The sequence below is a fragment of the Megalobrama amblycephala genome, linkage group LG3, assembly GCF_018812025.1.
Source record: "Megalobrama amblycephala isolate DHTTF-2021 linkage group LG3, ASM1881202v1, whole genome shotgun sequence".
NCBI lineage: Eukaryota > Metazoa > Chordata > Actinopteri > Cypriniformes > Xenocyprididae > Megalobrama > Megalobrama amblycephala.
Window position 1 is genome coordinate 14,049,439 of NC_063046.1, and position 19,173 is coordinate 14,068,611.

Consider the following 19,173-nt stretch of genomic DNA (forward strand, 5'->3'; position numbering starts at 1 on the left):
AATATTTTATATGTATCAATATTATAGCTATACATGGTCAATGCATATATTACAGTATATTGAAAAATATAAGCACTAGTTTCCCATTTATGGAAATGTATTATGTAATATATCGCATTATATCTTGCAGTATATTACCATATATTTTTGTTCTGTAAGGGAAGAACAACAGCTTGGACAAAAAGTTGTGTAGCATGCTCTGATAGGAAGTGTCTAATATTCCTAATGTTTTATAAGGCAAATCTGCAGGACCGGGCAGTTCTAGCAATGAGTTATAAAGGCTGAGATGAAAGCAGCTACAGTCGGATCATCTGGTTGGAATGAGAGGTAGAGTTGTGTGTCATCAGCATAGCAATGAGAGTTTCTGAATGACAGATTCTAGTGATGACATGTAGGTCGAAGCACTGAGCCCTGAGGCACCCCAGTAGCTAGATGTTGCGACTTAAAGGGTTAGTTCACCCAAAAATGAAAATAATGTCATTTATTACTCACCCTCATGCTGTTCCACACCCGTAAGACCTTCATTAATCTTGACACAAATTAAGATATTTTAGTTGAAATCCGATGACTCAGTGAGGCCTCCACAGGGAGCAATGACATTTCCTCTCTCAAGATCCATAAAGGTACTAAAAACATATTTAAATCGGTTCATGTGAGTACAGTGGTTCAATATTAATATTATAAAGCGACGAGAATATTTTTGGTGCGCCAAAAAAAACAAAATAACGACTTATTTAGTGATGGCCGATTTCAAAACACTACTTCAGGAAGATTCGGAGCACAAATGAATCAGTGTATGTAACCTTTAAAGGGTTAGTTCACCCAAAAATGAAAATAATGTCATTAATTACTCACCCTCATGTTCATCTTCATTAAATCCGATGGCTCAGTGAGGCCTGCATTCAAACTCTGCATCAGAGCTTTACGAATCAAATCAGTGACTCGGATCTCCTATCAAACTGATAAACTGCTGAAATCACGTGATTTTGGCGCTCCGAGTCACTGATTCAATTCGTAAAGCTCCGAAGCAGTATTTTGAAATCGGCACATCACTATATTGTTGAAAAGTCTTTTATTTTTTTTATTTTTTTTTGGTGCACAAAAGTATTCTAGTCACTTTATAATATTAAGGTAGAACTACTGAACTCACATGAACTGTTTTAAATATGTTTTTAGTACCTTTATGGATCTTGAGAGAGGAAATGTCATTGCTGGCTATGCAGGCCTCACTGAGCCATTGGATTTCAACAAAAATAATTTAATTTGTGTTCCGAAGATGAACGAAGGTCTTACAGGTGTGGAACGACATGAGGGTGAGTAATTAATGACATTATTTTCATTTTTGGGTGAATTATCCCTTTAATTTCAACCCCTGGTCAATCAAGATCCATGCGGAATGAATCCCGTTTTGAGAAAACTATAAAATAAAATTAAACAATTTAACAAGAACAAAGCTTTTGTAAAACACTTACAATTTACACGCTACCTTTTAGTTTTTAGCTTTGTTAAATTATATGATCTGTGTGAGGAGAATGCTGACACTTTCTTCTGTGATGATTCAAGCTTCCAAAAGGAAGTGAATAAATATGTGAATGCAGTTAGAATAAGACAACGACTTCAACATTGCGGTTGGTGAAGTGACTGAATAAATAATTCGTGGTCTTTATCTCCATTGTAGACCCTATTTTGGAATGGCGGCATCAGTGAAAGTTACTCACATGGAAAAAACCACAGTGACTCAGAATTGTGCTTGGATTGTGTGTCTGCATTGTTCCAGATATGAGTAGACTATGTTTATGCGCGGCGCAGCACGTTGCTTAATCATGATTTCAACAGCTTCACTGTTTAAAATTTCCAGTGTGTCATATTGTGATATATGTTCACAAAATGCTAGAATTGTTGTATGGTATGCCTGCTCGTGGTCATGTATGGTGTGCTGCCATCGCGTGGCTGGAGCATTATTCGCCGCATTAGCGTCATCATCATCGTGAGTTACATAAACAGCCGGAGTAATGCAGTTGTTTCTTCACGGTGCTTCCATGAAGTTGTTCCATGATCGAACTTCTGGATAATGCATTGCATTTAGAGTGTTAGAGTTATTTAACTAACTATATTTAAAGCTCGTAAATCACTTAAAAAGTGTCTATGCTGTTAACTGGATCTCATGTCAGCCTATATCAAAATGAAATGTTCTGACAGTTCTGCATTATTTGCGGCATTCCAAAGTTCAAATGTTTTGAGTATAAAAATGATTTAATGTGTAATGGCTATTTATTTATGACTCACTGTGGCATTCTTGAAAGCAAAATTTCGTTGCGTCGACACAAGGCGCCGTGGCTTAGTTGGTTAAAGCGCCTGTCTAGTAAACAGGAGATCCTGGGTTCGAATCCCAGCGGTGCCTTTTCGTGTGTCTGTGTGTTAATTTCATAAAATAGCACTGGACATCCATTGGCTACTTTGCTTGTGGTTATTCTTTTGGAACATGTACTGCCTATCTAACATTATTCTGAAAATACATTTGATTGGGTTGTGATATTACTCTTCAATTTATGACTGCTTTAACCTTTAATAAAAACCGTTTATTCTAATGAGAAGAGACAATTACAACTACAAAGTCTTGATCAGTGTTTCTCAACCTTTTATGTATTAGAACATCTTAAGCCCCACTACAACATCAATTCTGAAATGTGTTGGATATCCTTAACTTTTTTGCACATAGTACTGGTGCTACAGAGGTTGAAAGTTTTGTAGCACAGGCCACACAATTGTAGCGCAAGTATAAAATGTCTGTTACCATCTCTGAAAACAACCACTAGTGGAGTTCATCACTTGAACAGGCATGTGACTGACAAAAGACATTAATGTTCCATACAGAGCACACAAAATACAAACAGACACAAAAAAGGCAGACTGCAGGTACATAACACATCTTGCTCAGCATTAAGTCAGTTTTGTTTATAATAAACCAATTTAACTAATTGCAAACAACATCAATCCAATCTTTCAAAGTATCCCCTGGAACCTGCTTAAAAAGGATAGTTCACCCAAAAATGAAAATTAAGTCATAATTTACTTAACCTCATGTCATTACAAATCTATATGACTTACTTTCTCCTGTGTAACACAAAATAAATTTTATTTTTTTTATTATTTTGAAAAATATATTTTGAATAATGTTACCATTGTGACCATTGACTTCTGTTGTATGGGGGGAAAAAAATGGAGATATTTCTCAATATCTTATTTTATATTTCCACAAAAGAAATAAAGTCATATGTGTTTGGAATGACATGATGGTGAATTTTTTATTTTTATTTTTTTGGAGTGGATCTCTATAAGCATCCCCTGGCGTTGGGAATCTCTGGTCCTGATGACATTTTTTAAATGATGACATGAATTATTTTAACACGCTGCAAGTGCATATTGTTTTAAGTTTATTTATGGTTTATTATTTTAAAAGCAGCTTATTACAAACAACAAGATTAGAAACTAAAGATATTTCGGCTCATAAAAATAAAAGAGTACTTTTAGATATTTTATCAAATAATTGATAAACATATTAGTCAAAATATTGAACAATTTGTTAATATCCTAATTTTACTTGCTACACTGGCATATGCCTATTAGCACCTGAATGATGGTATATTTTTTCAATCATAGCTTATATTTGTTTTTTAACAGCCAGAGGCTTCTGCAGCTGCTGGCCATGCAAATCGTGCACCTTCCACTCCATGTTTTCGAGGACAGTGTAGTTGTAGGTCTTGTAATTGAGCATGTCTCGGGCACGGAACACCTTGTTGGATTCGTACAGGTTGCTCCAGTAGCGTGGGAGGGGTTGGAAACCCCCCAGGCGGGCGAGCTCATCATTGTAGGCCCACTGCTCAGAATCCAGTTTAAGGATATGGCGGGTGGCAATCCCACGGGCACGACGGGCGGCAATGTCCTGCTCGATATCGTTCTCCATATCCTCACGTGAAGGCAGGGGGAAAGAACCATCCAACACTGACAGGACAAACTGAGACTGAGGGGAAAAAGTGAGGAAACAAGAGGACGTATTTTAAAATAAGTATTAGGTAACACTTTACAATACCATCCCATTAGTTACCAATAGCTTTTGCTTTAACTACCATTAACTAAAAATGAGCAGTACATTTGTTACTATTAACCTTTGGCAATGTAGTTAATAAAAATACAACTGTTCATTGTTAGTTCATGTTAGCTCTGGTCCATTAAATACTATTAACAGATACAACTTTTGTTTTTAATAATGTATTAGTAAATGTTCAAATGATTACCTGCTTTAGAAGTATTTTTCATTGTTAGTTCACATTAACTAATGCAGAAAACAGGTCAAGCAAAACATCACGAGACCCACTCTACGTTTTAATCAAACACTAGATTTAATTATATGACTTACAGATATAGATATCCTAAAGCAAAGTGATGATATCTCTGATCTCTGGGTCATGTCCCAAGACCCTTTAAGCGGGCAGTTATTAAGCCTCTCATAAAGAAACCACAACTAGATTCAAATGAATTGGCAAATTACAGACCCATTTCAAATCTTCCATATGTGGATTTTAAAAAATGTTGTCAGGATTCAGGTCCCATCATAGCATAGATACTGCGCTCATTAAAATTACAAATGACTTCTACAAACCCGAGAATGCAATGATGTGGAAGTTTCAAATTTCAATATTTTGTTCAGAATACAACATAGATGACATATCAAATGTTTAAACTGAGAAAATGTATCATTTTAAGGGAAAAATAAGTTGATTTTAAATTTCATGGCATCAACACATCTCAAAAAAATTGGGACAAGGCCATGTTTACCACTGTGTGGCATCCCCTCTTCTTTTTATAACAGTCTGCAAACATCTGGGGACTGAGGAGACAAGTTGCTCAAGTTTAGGAATAGGAATGTTGTCCCATTCTTGTCTAATACAGGCTTCTAGTTGCTCAACTGTCTTAGGTCTTCTTTGTTGTCTCTTCCTCTTTATGATGCGCCAAATGTTTTCTATGGGTGAAAGATCTGGACTGCAGGCTGGCCATTTCAGTACCCGGATCCTTCTTTTACGCAGCCATGATGTTGTAATTGATGCAGTATGTGGTCTGGCATTGTCATGTTGGAAAATGCAAGAGACGAAAGAGACGACGTCTGGATGGGAGCATATGTTGTTCTAGAACTTGGATATACTTTTCAGCATTGATGGTGCCTTTCCAGATGTGTAAGCTGCCCATGCCACACGCACTCATGCAACCCCATACCATCAGAGATACAGGCTTCTGAACTGAGCGCTGATAACAACTTGGGTTGTCCTTGTCCTCTTTAGTCCAGATGACATGGCGTCCCAGTTTTCCAAAAAAGAACCTTAAATTTTGATTCGTCTGACCACAGAACAGTTTTCCACTTTGCCACAGTCCATTTTAAATGAGCCTTGGCCCAGAGAAAACGCCTGCGCTTCTGGATCATGTTTAGATATGGCTTCTTTTTTGAACTATAGAGTTTTAGCCAGTAACGGCGAATGGCACGGTGGATTGTGTTCACCGACAATGTCTTCTGGAAGTATTCCTGAGCCCATGTTGTGATTTCCATTACAGTAGCATTCCTATATGCCATGCAGTGCCGTCTAAGGGCCCGAAGATCCAGTATGGTTTTCCGGCCTTGACCCTTACGCACAGAGATTGTTCCAGATTCTCTGAATCTTTGGATGATATTATGCACTGTAGATGATGATAACTTCAAACTCTTTGCAATTTTTCTCTGAGAAAATCCTTTCTGATATTGCTTCACTATTTTTCGCTGCAGCATTGGGGGAATTGGTGATCCTCTGCCCATCTTGACTTCTGAGAGACATTGCCACTCTTTTTAGAGGCTCTTTTTATACCCAATCATGTTGCCAGTTGACCTAATAAGTTGCAAATTGGTCCTCCAGCTGTTCCTTATATGTACATTTAACTTTTCTGGCCTCTTATTGCTACCTGTCCCAACTTTTTTGGAATGTATAGCTCTTATGAAATCCAAAATGAGCCAATATTTGGCATGACATTTAAAAATGTCTCACTTTCAACATTTGATATGTTATCTATATTCTATTGTGAATAAAATATAAGTTTATGAGATTTGTAAATTATTGCATTCCTTTTTTATTCACAATTTGTACAGTGTCCCAGCTTTTTTGGAATCGGGTTTGTAGCTTCTGATCAAGGCTGCATCTCAGTACTAGTTTTACTTGATCTTAGTGCTTCGTTCGACACTATAGCACATGACATACTCTTAGATCATCTTTTGTCATCACTTACTCACCCTCAAGTTGTTCTAAACCTTTATGAGTTTTTAGGGGCCAAGCCCCAAAGGGGCTGTAGCCCCTATTGTAATTGTACGTTTTCCCTTTTATTATTATTATTCTTCCTCCCGAATGGGAGTCTATGGCAGCCCTATCAACGGAACATGAGAAAATGATGAAATTTGGCACACTTGTAGTGATGGTCATGTCTAGAAATCTGACCAATTTTGGAGTCTCTAGGACCAACTCTATAGCGCCACCACCAGTTCAAAAATTCAACATTCTAAAGTTTATAACTTTTGAACCATTTGCTCTAGAAAAATACAATTTAGTACATCTGATTCGTCTCTTCATGCTGATTCTATTCAAATTCTTACATTAAGTCTCCGCCCATTACAGTAGCGGCCATTTTGAAAAGTACAGTATTCCGTTTTTTCGCTACTCCTCCTTCAAAATTTGTCCAATTTTGTCCAAACTTTGATCAGGTGATCTTTGGTCTGAGCCGCACAGAAATGACTGAACAGATTTTTTTTATTCATCTTTGTTCAAAAGTTATGATGTCACGAAGTTAACGAGGTTGACCCAAAATTGCTATAGAGGCTGTATCTCGGCCAAACTTTGAGCAATCAAAACTAAAATTGGTACACTTGATCAAGACCATGATCTGAGGTTCCATGCCAAATTTGGGAACAGCGCCACCTACAGGTCATGAGATCTGAAAAATGGCTATTTTGGCCAATAACTTTTGAACACTTTATTAGAAAATCAAGATCTTGGTGTCTATGGATTCCCTGTGCCATGCCGAATCCGAGGATATCGAATTCGTCAACATCGGATGAACCACGTGTCCGCCATTTTGAATTTTGTCATAAATTGCAATAACTTTTAAACAATTTGACATATCTTCACACAAATTGGTATGTATGACCTTTAGAAGGTCCTGAAGGTACCTGAGAAGTTTCAACACAGCGCCACCTACTGTTCCACAGATGTAATGATTATTGCAAAACCACTTATAACTTTTGAAAACACTTTCCAAAATGTGTATGCTTTATGTCATTTTATTCCCTGGCTTATGCTGATTCCGACGATGTGTCATTTGTCATTTTCCTTAAATGTACCTGTCCGCCATATTGAAATAAATGGAAAACAGTTTTTTCGCTACTCCTCCTACAATTTTTGTCCAATTTTGTCCAAAATCAGCTCAGGTGATCTTTGGACCGAGCCGCACAGAAATGACTGAATGGATTTTTGATATTCGCTACCATTCCCAAGATATTCATCTCTGAATGTGACCTTGCTTGTGTTTGTTGTCTTATGCTAGTTAGCTTAGCATGCTAATTGCTTAGCATGCTAACCAGTTGTCATTCTCTTTAATGTGGCTCTTCAGTTATCAAGTTAACCATGAGCTTCATTAGCATTAAGTTAGCTTAACATGCTAATATGGTTAGCATGCTAAGTAATGCTTTTTTTGTGAATTCTTTGTTAGACTAAAAGGTTTCTTCCACAGTCTGTTGAATGTGCATCCTCAAGTAGCTCAATGTGTAAAGCCAGTTATCTGAAGAGCCCTGTATCCGAAGTTAGTGGGTTCGAATCCCAGGTGGAGCGGTTTTATAAAATAGTGTGTTTTGATTCCTTTACTGCCTCTTGGATTAGAAATAAATGCTTTTTGTTTCATGCTGTGTTCATTTTCATCTAAGCTTATGTACATTCTGAGTTCATTCTTGCCCGTAATTCTGAACCAGCTGTTTCATGTTTGTTCATTTTCTGCTGTTTTTCCTCTTCCTGCTCTGTATTGCACTACAGCATGATGAGCTGCAGAATGATCTAAAGTGCAGCTTTATAAGAATTCTTCATTTTGAGTTCATTTTCACATGAACTAATAAACTTCGGCAGGTGTGGAAACATTCATTTGCACAGTGGTGCAATGAGATGAGAAATGGACCTTGGACCCGGAGGTCGTGGATTCGAATCTCGTGTGGGGTTCCTTTATACAATTGTGTGTAATGAGTCATTTTGATACCTTTTTTATCCAAATAAGGATTGTGCTAATCTTTATTCCTCTTCAATGAGATACAAGTATTTTAGTTCATTCCATGTTCGTTCTCTGAACTTCTATTGATTTTCATTTCATTTCCACCTGTCCTTCTGAACCAGATGTTTTGCATGTACATTCAATTTCTGCTGTTTTTGCTCTTCCTGCTCCGTATTGCGCTACTGCCCCTACTGGGGCTTGGCCCCGAATTGCTGCTTGCAATCAGAGAATTATCCAAGTTAACGTCAGTAAAATATGTGTCGCGAGGGTCTGTTTTAGGCCCTCTGCTATTTTCAGTATATTTTCAGTATTTTCTGTTTCCACTGTTCCTCTTTCAGTGTTGTTAAGTTGTGGACAGTTTACTTGTGTTCATTTTTTAAAGCATTAGAGGGTTTGTTATCATTCAACTGAACAGTGTATATGGATTTTAAACACATTATATTCTTCGTCCATGCAATAAATGCCCATGCCTGAATGAGCATGGTTTTACAGTGCATTTAATTTAACAGCTTAGGTAAAGTTAATGGTATGACCCATTTCAGGGGTGGCCAAAATTTAAAATCAGTCAGAACTAGAAACGTATCTTCATATTCATTTGTAAAGCTACATATTACTGGTAGACTACTTGCTTTGAAAGGATATGTTTTGTGAAAAATGCTATACAAATAAATTTGAATTGAAATGTGAATAACTATAATATAAATGAATATAAAACTATATATAAATGGAACCTTAATGTAAAGTGTCTAAAAAAAAAAAAAATCTAAAAAAAAGATTAAAAAAAATACCTCAGTCACACATATTCCCTCAAACAAAATGTATCTTTCACAACTAACCTGAATATGGAAATGTGGGAAGGGGCATATAGCTCTGCAGATGCCCACTATAAACAGAGATGGGTAGGCCGGAGGAATTAGGAACTTATAGAGAGGCCAGACAAGGTGCTCCTGCACATTTACACCCACTTTCTCATCCAGGAATGGGAAGGTGAAGTTGTAGCCTGTACAAAACAGGAACACCTCTGGCTTGGCCCTCTCCCCATCCTTAAACTCTAGAGTCCCATCATCCAGTACAGAGGTTACTGGAGGAGCCTGCTGGACTCCTGGAGGAAGGGGGCAGGTCAAAGGCCGCTGTCCATGACTCAGGATCACCTGGAGGTAAATAATGTGTAAATAAAGGTAAATATGCAAAGAAATCCCAGATATAATACTTTGGATGGTGTTTTTTTATGCTTGCAGTAAACATTCGATCATCTATAAAAGCACCAGAACAGGTTTCTATTGTCACAAATCTGAGTATAAGTGAATATAAATTTGTAAATACTATAGTTACAGAGAAAAACTGGGCATTATACACTAAACCACTGAGGATCACACACTAACAGACTTTTCATGCCATTTCGAACACATCAAACTCCTGAAGAAACGTGCACTGGTAACACTATTTTAAGGTAGTTACACATTACATGTACTTATTATATTAATAACAGTAAATTTTACAGTAAATTTATGCATAATGTACTGTTATATTAATAACAGTAAATTATGCATAATTACAAGTAACTAACCCTAAACCAAACCTTAACCCTAATCGTAACTCTATAGTACGTACGTTCATGTAGTTAATTAATATTACTCAGTACTTATTTGAGTTATTACAATGTGTACTAGGGGTGTGACGAGATCTCGTGGCACGAGATCTCGCGAGACTAAACTGTGACGAGATTTCTCGTCGAGGCGAAAAGTAGTCTCGTGATGTTGCCATGACAGAGTGTAAGGATGATTAGGAAAGAATATGCCACCGCTACGTTTACATTATGCCTCCACTGTCGTTTTGCTTTGTATTTAAAAAAAAAAAAAACATTTAATTCAGTTGGATAACGGTCGCCGCCGCTCCATATTTACAGAGTACGCGCGACGTTTAAAAGTGAAAGTAAACGCGCGCGCGCGTGCGCGCATTCAAACGTGATTTCAATACCCCGCATTTTGAAAGCGGCTCCCTTATGAATGCAGATATCTCTCAATATGAAAGCTATTTTAGGCTGGGCAGTGTAGTTGTAACCATCTCTCAGCTCTGTATCAAAGAAAAATTTGGTATTATTTGATCTTTGAATATTGAGAGAGTGCGATTATGGTTGCACTTATTGTAAAGTGTTACCATAAAAATGAATAACAGTTTTCTCTTCTTATTATTTACTAGTACAAACATTAAGGTTTCATTTGTTAACATTAGTTAATGCACTGTGAACTATCATGAACTAACAATGAATGACTATTTTTATCAACTAACAAAGATTAATAAATACTGTAGCAAATATATTGCTTGTTGTTAGTTGATGTTGGTTAATACATTAATGTTAATAAATGAGACCTTATTGTAAAGTGTTACCATTTTTATTTATACTGTTTTTATTTCTGTGATCAGATTGTGGAGAGGAGTTCAGTTAGGAGGTCAAAAGATGTAGAAGCTCATAATTCATGTACAGTAAGATCTGAAGAGACTGAAATCATACAGAAGAGAAGTCAGTCAGTTGAGTTAGTGGCAAAACCTTTTACATTACTTGAGTATTGTTGTCTTTTACTGCATATGATAATTCAGTCTCAGAAAGTAGAACTGAAATGACATTCATTACAAAATGATTAGTTAAAACATTTCAAATACACCTGCAGAATATTTTTTCTAGTCATGTATTTCGCCATCTTGTCTCGTCTCGTGAACTCAATCTCGAGTCTCGTCTCGTCTCGTGAGATACTGGTCTCGTCACACCCCTAATGTGTACATGTAACATGTGCACCTCGTTTCTAGGAGGCACATGACAAATTAAAACATTCTAAAACCAGATCAAAATATCAAACGTGTTTGATATCCTCTGACTGGATGAAATCAAAATCAGTGCCCATCATACACTACACTTTTCTGTGAAATCTGTTGATTCCAACTGCCCAAAACTGCAGACTGGCTCTTATTTTTAGACTGCAAATCAGACTGCAAATCGGGGGAAAAATTCACATAGTGCAGTGGTTCTCAAACTGGGGTACGTGAGATGACAAGAGGGGGTACGCGAACAAAATGCTGAGTTTTGCCATTCATTGTATTCTACCCCACCTTAAAATAACATTCAAACCAAGCACGTATTTCTAACATGCAAAATGTTGTAAATACATGACATCCAATCTTTTGCGGTCAAAACTGACTGCATCCATACAAGCAGCATGCAAATATGTTGAATGCAGATGCTGTCTTATCAAAACGCACTACATTACTGCCATTCTCGACAATGTACCTTTGTAAAAGTGGGGATTTAGCACTTACTAGCATTAAGAACAAAAAAGCCTATAAAACACAGACTGTGCTCGATGACTCAAACTCTCTTCAATACAAAAACTCTGAGTTCTTGTTTTTAATGTTGATGATATATTATATGAGCAAGAATGCAATTTTTCCCCAAATATTCACAAGACTGCAAATGATTGATTTTATCAGTTCAACAAAAAAGGGTAATATTAAAGGTGCCCTAGAATTAAAAATTTAATTTATCTAGGCATATTTGAATAACAAGAGTTCAGTACATGGAAATGACATACAGTGAGTCTCAAACACCATTGTTTCCTCCTTCTTGTATAAATCTAATTAGGTAACAGTCGGGGTGTACACCCCCAATATTTGCATATGCCAGCCCATGTTCACGGCATTACACAAGCCGTCTGGAGCTGCACAGCTGAATCATCAGACTAGGTAAGCAAGCAAGAACAACAGCGAAAAATGGCAGATGGAGCGATAATAACTGACATGATCCATGATATCATGATATTTTTAGTGATATTTGTAAACTATCTTTCTAAATGTTTCGTTAGCATGTTGCTAATGTACTGTTAAATGTGGTTAAAGTTACCATTGTTTCTTACTGTATTCACGGAGACAAGAGCCGTCACTATTTTCATTATTAAACACTTGCAGTCTGTATAATTCATAAACACAACTTCATTCTTTATAAATCTCTCCAACAGTGTAGCATTAGCCGTTAGCCACGGAGCATAGCCTCAAACTCATTCAGAATCAAATGTAAACATCCAAATAAATACAATACTCACATAATCCGATGTATGCATGCAGCATGCATGACGAACACTTTGTAAAGATCCATTTTGAGGGTTATATTAGCTGTGTGAACTTTGTTTATGCTCTTCAAGGCAAGCGCGAGCTCCGTGGGCGGAGAGCACGAGAATTTAAAGGGGCCGCAGCATGAATCGGCGCATTTCTAATTATGCCTCAAAATAGGCAGTTAAAAAAATTTATTAAAAAAAAATCTATGGGGTATTTTGAGCTGAAACTTCACAGACACATTCAGGGGACACCTTAGACTTATATTACATCTTGTAAAAAAACTTTCGATGGCACCTTTAAGTGACAAACATTTTAAATGGAGTATTGTCAGTATTCTTCGCTCAATTTTGCAACAAAATATTAGTTCCATCTCGGAAAGATGTTAAATGCTTCTCCACTGTTACTCCACTGTTGTCTAAAGTTACTCCACTCTAAAAAGTTTGAGAACCACTGACATAGTGTATTCCAGCCTTCCATCCTAGTCAAATATGGACCATTGCAAATAATTAAACAATTTAACATTGTTTAATAACAAGGACCTTAGCATCAACATTGGAGAGCTCCATGGCAATATCTAGTCCAGAGAGACCAGCTCCCAGCAGCACCACCGACTTTCCTGCCAAAGGTTCAGCACTACGGTAATCATGACTGTGCATCAGCGTCCCTAAAAAAAACAAACATTTGGACAAATACATTATTTTTTGCAAAGTTTAATAGCAATAACAACAATTACTAAAACTGCAACCCTAAAGCATGCAAGCATTATGTGTACACAGAGCCAGTCCTCCGCAAGTTGCGTAGGGCCCTCGAACCACCAATGGGCCCCTTTGCTCTCCAAAGATTTAATGACTAGGGATGTGATTAATAGAATTTTAGTTTTGGTTTTGGATTATGAAAACATTATGCTGAATTCCGTTCCTTTCCTTTAAAGCTGTGCGCTGTCACCCTTCCTTCAAAGGAAAGTCCAAATAAGTAAAACCATGTAAATATGATTGTCGTGACATACAGTCTCCTGTCAGACTTCCTCGATACTAAAACAGTTAAAAGTGTATTGAGCTGCCACGAACGAGATGCTGTTCCCCAGGCAGCTTTCTGTGTGCACAATCTAAGATGAAGCGAAATATAGGCTGCTTTGGGCTTCGGGCGTGTGCTTAAAGGGTTAGTTCACCTAAAAATGAAAATTCTGTCATTAATTACTCACCCTCATGTCGTTCAGAAAACATGAACAAAAACTAAACCAAACCTGAATGGCGTGAGAGAGCAAACCTCTTGTGGAAGAACTTGCTGCGTAACACACGAGAATGAACCTCATTGGTTACACAACACGTTTGAGCTTCCGGAAGAGGTTTGTTCTCGCACATCATTCAGGTTCGGTTGAGCTTCTGTGCCTAAATTAAATCTGTCAAGTCTCTTCAGAAAATTTGGACTAAACCACTCAATTCATAGGGATTAGTTTTACGATCTCTTAAGACTATGAACTTTTTGAAGTGTCAAAGTTGCAGTTGCATAGGCGGTCAATGGAGGGACAGAAATTGCTCAGATTTCATCAAAATGATCTTCATTTGCATTCTGAAGATGAATGAAAGTCTTACGGGTTTGGAACAACATGAGGGTGAGTAATTAATGACAGAATTTTCATTTTTAGGGTGAACTAACCCTTTAAAAGGACAAATACACACAAAAATATGTCAAAATGCCAGTCTTGGCGCAGTCAGTTATGTCTTAAGTGACCATAAACAGTTGGGAAAGTAATCGAATGCTTGTCAGTAGATCTGTGCATTTGGTCATAAAGTGACAGCAGCCCAATAAACCTGCTGCTATCTGTGTCCTTTATTGTTAATCTAACAACAAAAGAAAACGAGAGAATCATTCACTGCTCTTCAATGAAACACTTAAGTAACTTTACTAAGAATCAATGTATATTTAATTCAAACAGTGATGACTATACCCAAGTTTTATTTTTTACATTTGATTACTTTATTCAGTTTTTGTATAGTAGGCTATTATTAGTAGTAGACTAAATTGTTTATTTAATTTGTATCTTTTTCTGTTGTATTTGCCCTACTGATTGTAATTGTATTTTTTATGGAATTACTGACTGTTTTAACTCGCTGTTGTTTGACTGAAAGAACAGATTAAAGGGTTTGGGTCATTTTGGGGTTTTTATGAACGCATAGATTTTATTGCTTAGGGCCCCCAGCAGTCTCGGACCGGCACTGAATGTACATTACATGCATTAATAGATTGGCATATATAGCTTTTCTATTATACAATGTGATACAATAAAGCCTTGACCGTTCATTGCACTTTGAGAAATAGATAACAAATATTCCAATCTCAACATCATAAAAAACTTAAAGGTTTAACTTCCAATTTCTAATGCAGTTATTCCACTGATAAACATAAAGTAATATAATGATTAACCAAAACTGTCTACTCTACAACCAAAGCCACTGTTATATCTCAAGCATTTCTCAGTAAGCCCCCCATGCTGATAAACTGATAACATGTTGCAACAGCAAAGGGCGCTTTAGGCATTTGCCTAAAACAAGTCTAAGCACATTTTTAAAAATGTTTTGCTGTTAAGCACACACTTGGTTTGCAAGACATCAAATTCTTTTGATTCACTTCACAAAAGTAAAAATTATTATGTAATGTAAGGAAGGGAAAACCTTTGAATTTTTCCAGTCCAGGTATTGCAGGGATGTAGGGGTCATAGAAATGTCTGAAATAAATCACATAATTTAATTTGTAAGACTCAATTTGTAATCATTTTCTCACCTGATTACATAATCACATCTTACACAGGAAAACTGGCACAGTATATAAGTAAAAGTGCAATACAGTTTCATTGCATCATTAGTTACTGTTTAATCCATTGTACCCGATGACCTTATTGATCTAGGCATACATTTCAACAATGTTGCACATAGGAAGGTTTTGCAGAGCATAGTTCAGTCATTTTGCTGTGCACTTACCCATTACACACCATAACAGCATCAAATCGCTCTGTAGTGGATTTGCTGTGGTCTATGCCATCATTGGAGGTGACATTCCAAGCCAACCCATTCCACCCTCCCTTCACATCTACCGGGGTCACTGAGGCCACTGAGGTGCCAAACTTGGTGGAAGAGAGGAATACACCCATCAATACTTTTTTTTTTTTTTTTTAAAGATTCAGACTGATGTTTATCAAGCAAATGAATGAATCAGCAACATTCAGTCCTTTGTATAGGTGGCTATAAATTCTCCAGCAGTTTTCCACAATCCCATAGACTGATCATAAATGTACAGAAAAGATAAGGTATGTGATTTCCAACAGGAATGACTGGTCATAAACAGTGAAAGTAATGATTATCTATCAAACTATGCAAGGAGCAAGAACTGACCTGACACGTTAAACATGAACAAAGATGTGCAGGTATTTGGAGATGTAAGAAATGGGCAAAATGTATATTCTTTTTCACCTGTATATGGTCCCACAGGCGAAAGTGATCACAGTACTGCTCAAGGTACTTCCGTACCTCTGTGTGATGGACAAAAGAGGGGAGATGCTTTGCAAAAGGAAAGTCAGGGAAGGACATCACCTCTTTGGGAATATTGGTTCTGTCATGCAAGGAGAATACATGCAACACATTAAAAACTACAATACAGCTTTATACACTTAAAATATGTGATACTCCAAGAAGAGTTTAAACGGAAAGTACATTAAGTAAACAATAAAATAAAAATGATGGATTTACATTACTTTTAATAATAAAAAAAAAACTCTTATTAATTCATTAAGATGTTAATTTACTATGGGTCGTCAATCCATATCTCCTGCAATATTTAATCACAGTCCAATGTAATAAACATAAATTATTTCGGTTACATTAGCACTAAAAAGATAACCACTGACACTGATCAATTCACCTGAGGTCCCTGTACATGCTGCTGTGAATCGGTAAGCCATTGTCGTAACATCCTATTCTTTCCTCATAGACCCAAGTTCCTCCAATGTTCTTGGTGAGCTCGTACACCACAGGCGGCGCGAAAGTGTCCGAGCGGGAGAGCAGATGTCGGGCCGCGCAGAGTCCCGCAGCACCGGCCCCGACAACAGCGACGCGCAGCTTCCCAAAGCCGGCCATCGTTATGCAAAATGCGGGTATGACCTAGGAAGTCGACACCTGACAAAATAAACGCAAATCCACAGATACCTTGGTGAAACCAGTCTAGGTGAAAAAACTTGTTCAATTCACAATGGTTTTGATGATCTGCTAACCGAATTTCAAACCGGTATCTACAGCTGTCCTCGGGTGATCAGTGCTGGGGTCTGTCAGTCACTCGAAGCGAATGCTCGTCTAATTATATCGAAGACGTGTTGGAAACTGTCCAGATTCCCCGGCAATCAGATTAACCCTTCGTGTTTGAAGTCACATTTTCATTGCAAATTGACTTAAAAGCTTACATATGAATTGAAGATAGCAATATGCGTGGCTGTATTTTAAAATTACGAGTTTTTAATAACATTTAGAAAGAAAAAAATATATTAACATGGACTTGGTGAAGACTACTTATTTTGATCATAAACAGCTAAGCGTTCTATTTAAAGGCAGTATGAACTAACTTATCAGTAATTGCTCAAAAGTTAAAATATGAATTGCAGTGTGCTTGACAAGGTTGTTACTTGCCTCGCCTGCAATGGTTATTTTCAGTTACTATCAGATGTAATTTCTTGTTGGATTCAGCATTTTTTTAATACCAACATACTTTACACACTTTTCTGTCATACGAGTGCAATTTTCATTTACTCAAAACAATATTTTTTCGCTGCGAGCAGGGTTCGAACCTGCGCGGGGAGACCCCATTGGATTTCAAGTCCAACGCCTTAACCACTCGGCCATCGCAGCGCCGGAACTGAACTCCATAACTTCCTCCTTTGTTGTTGAACAAAGTGTATTTCATATAGAAAACACTTAAAGAAATGTATTAAAACAACTTTATTAAATTGCAAAAGCCCCGGTGCAAATTGGAACGTAACATTATATAGCTTTTACTAACCAAAATGCACGCCAATGTTAATGTTTGTTTGTTTTTTTAGTTTTGTCAATTAGCTATTTTCACATCGATCATAAAATTAATTATTTGCATTTGGAGTTAATTATGGAAATATGGAAAATGGTAAATCGTACCGTGAATGAATGTCAAGAGAATAAATGCAGCTTCAGCGGACCTCCAGCAAACTGGCCTACTTTCCTGTTATATCAAAAAGAGCGTCACATGATGGTTTTGGTTGCCAGATGCCCTCCCCGTTCAAATTTATGGTGTAATTAATCAATCAATAAGGCTGTTTGTTTCAATACAATAAACTACTTTCTGATTTTATTAAACAGTTTCTATAAACAAATAAGATTTCCCAGACTGGCAAGTCTAAAAAGTAAGAGCGCACGTCATGGAAACTTGGTGACTTGTTGACAAGGGATCTGCACTGACCCGAGAGAGGTCTGTTTTATAAACTAGGAGACTTTTTGCTTTTATCCACCTCACTTTTTACTGCGTCGACTAGTAAGACCCACTTAGCATCTTAATTTCTTCTTGAGCTGAATGGATTTACACTTACTATCCTTATTTAAATAAATTCAGCTTTAATGTGTCTTTTCATGGCCTGCAACTTGAAAACACAGACAGTTTTCTTCTTAAACAGCTTTTGAGTCATTCTATATTTAGGGATACATTTCAGGTCAGTCAAAAAAGTCAGGAAATCAGGATTCATTTTTGATAAATAAACTAGGTGGTTGAATAATATATCCCCTTGATGTGCTAAATTAATTATTTGGCAAGCTTAAGCTCTAATGACTTTTTAAATATGTTAATGATTCATTATTTTGTCAACTGTGTTACAGACAAATGCTGTGTCAAATGAAACATGAATTGAAGTACCACATGTTTGATAACACATTTGTTTGAAGGTTTTTGAGTCTATTCACCAGAGTTCAGTCAGGACCACTTAAGTCAAAAATGACAAGAGACAAACTTTTTAGTTAAACACAAGTTTAAGGAGGAGCTGGGGAGGAGGTGGGTTGCAAGCAGCATGCAATGGAAGCAGCCAAGCAAGCAGAGAGACGGAAGCTGTGTTTAAGTAATGCGCCTTATTTTAGAGTTGCCAATAGAGTCCATAGAAATCAGATCAGCTGATATGGGTGGGGTTGGAATTTGCAAATCAGCTGATAGCGGAGCTTGACTACGAGGCCTGCCTGAACTAACGCAGAATGCTTGATTTTTTTGAGGTTTTCTTTCTAACTGATTTGAAAATATGAATTTGGGGCTAGTTTTAGAAAATATGAATTTAAATCTAGTTTTCTTGATTTTCCAAGATTACCATGCCTCAGAGAAAAACTATATGTTTTTACTGAACGTTAACTAAACGTTAATGAATATATTATAAAGGTAAATTAAGTTTTATAATGCATCATGATCACTTCAAGTTGTAAGGACCATTATACCATAACATCATAACACTTTCTCAGTCATGACTAAGCAGAAATAGATATATGTCAAATCTATAATATTACAAAGGTTTAAGTCAATCATGAGGAATTCTCAATGCTTTATAATGGTGCGTTCAAGTCATGTCGTAAAGATCGTATTTACGAGCAGAACCGACATGAACGCCACCACAATGTCGTAAATACCAGTGGGAAGCTCGTAATTTTCTTTAAGCTCCGATCTGTACGAGTTGGGGGCGTGTCAGTCAGAAACATG

General features: G+C 37.0%; 1 protein-coding gene and 2 non-coding genes across 4 annotated transcripts; 1 reads left to right on the forward strand and 2 right to left on the reverse strand.

Annotated features, from left to right (window-relative positions):
• The first annotated feature begins 2,327 nt into the window (after nucleotides 1–2,327).
• On the forward strand, nucleotides 2,328–2,401 carry trnat-agu. Its single transcript has one exon. It is a non-coding gene; the product is annotated as a tRNA-Thr (tRNA).
• Nucleotides 2,402–2,621: 220 nt separating this feature from the next.
• zgc:77439 (uncharacterized protein LOC378987 homolog) lies at nucleotides 2,622–17,757 on the reverse strand. Of its 2 annotated transcripts, none has more exons than XM_048184079.1 (8): nucleotides 17,604–17,757; nucleotides 16,345–16,598; nucleotides 15,897–16,035; nucleotides 15,408–15,550; nucleotides 15,102–15,154; nucleotides 12,969–13,093; nucleotides 9,162–9,476; nucleotides 2,622–4,021 (listed from the first exon to the last, which is right to left on the reverse strand). In XM_048184079.1, exons 2-8 carry the CDS (start codon nucleotides 16,557–16,559, stop codon nucleotides 3,662–3,664), a joined length of 1,350 nt encoding a protein of 449 aa, XP_048040036.1. In that variant the 5' UTR covers nucleotides 16,560–16,598; nucleotides 17,604–17,757; the 3' UTR covers nucleotides 2,622–3,661. The 2 variants fall into 2 exon arrangements, with proteins under 2 accessions (XP_048040036.1, XP_048040035.1); XM_048184078.1 differs by lacking the exon at nucleotides 17,604–17,757 and adding an exon at nucleotides 16,694–16,852.
• On the reverse strand, nucleotides 17,240–17,321 carry trnas-uga. The gene has a single exon. It is a non-coding gene; the product is annotated as a tRNA-Ser (tRNA).
• Nucleotides 17,758–19,173: the final 1,416 nt, after the last annotated feature.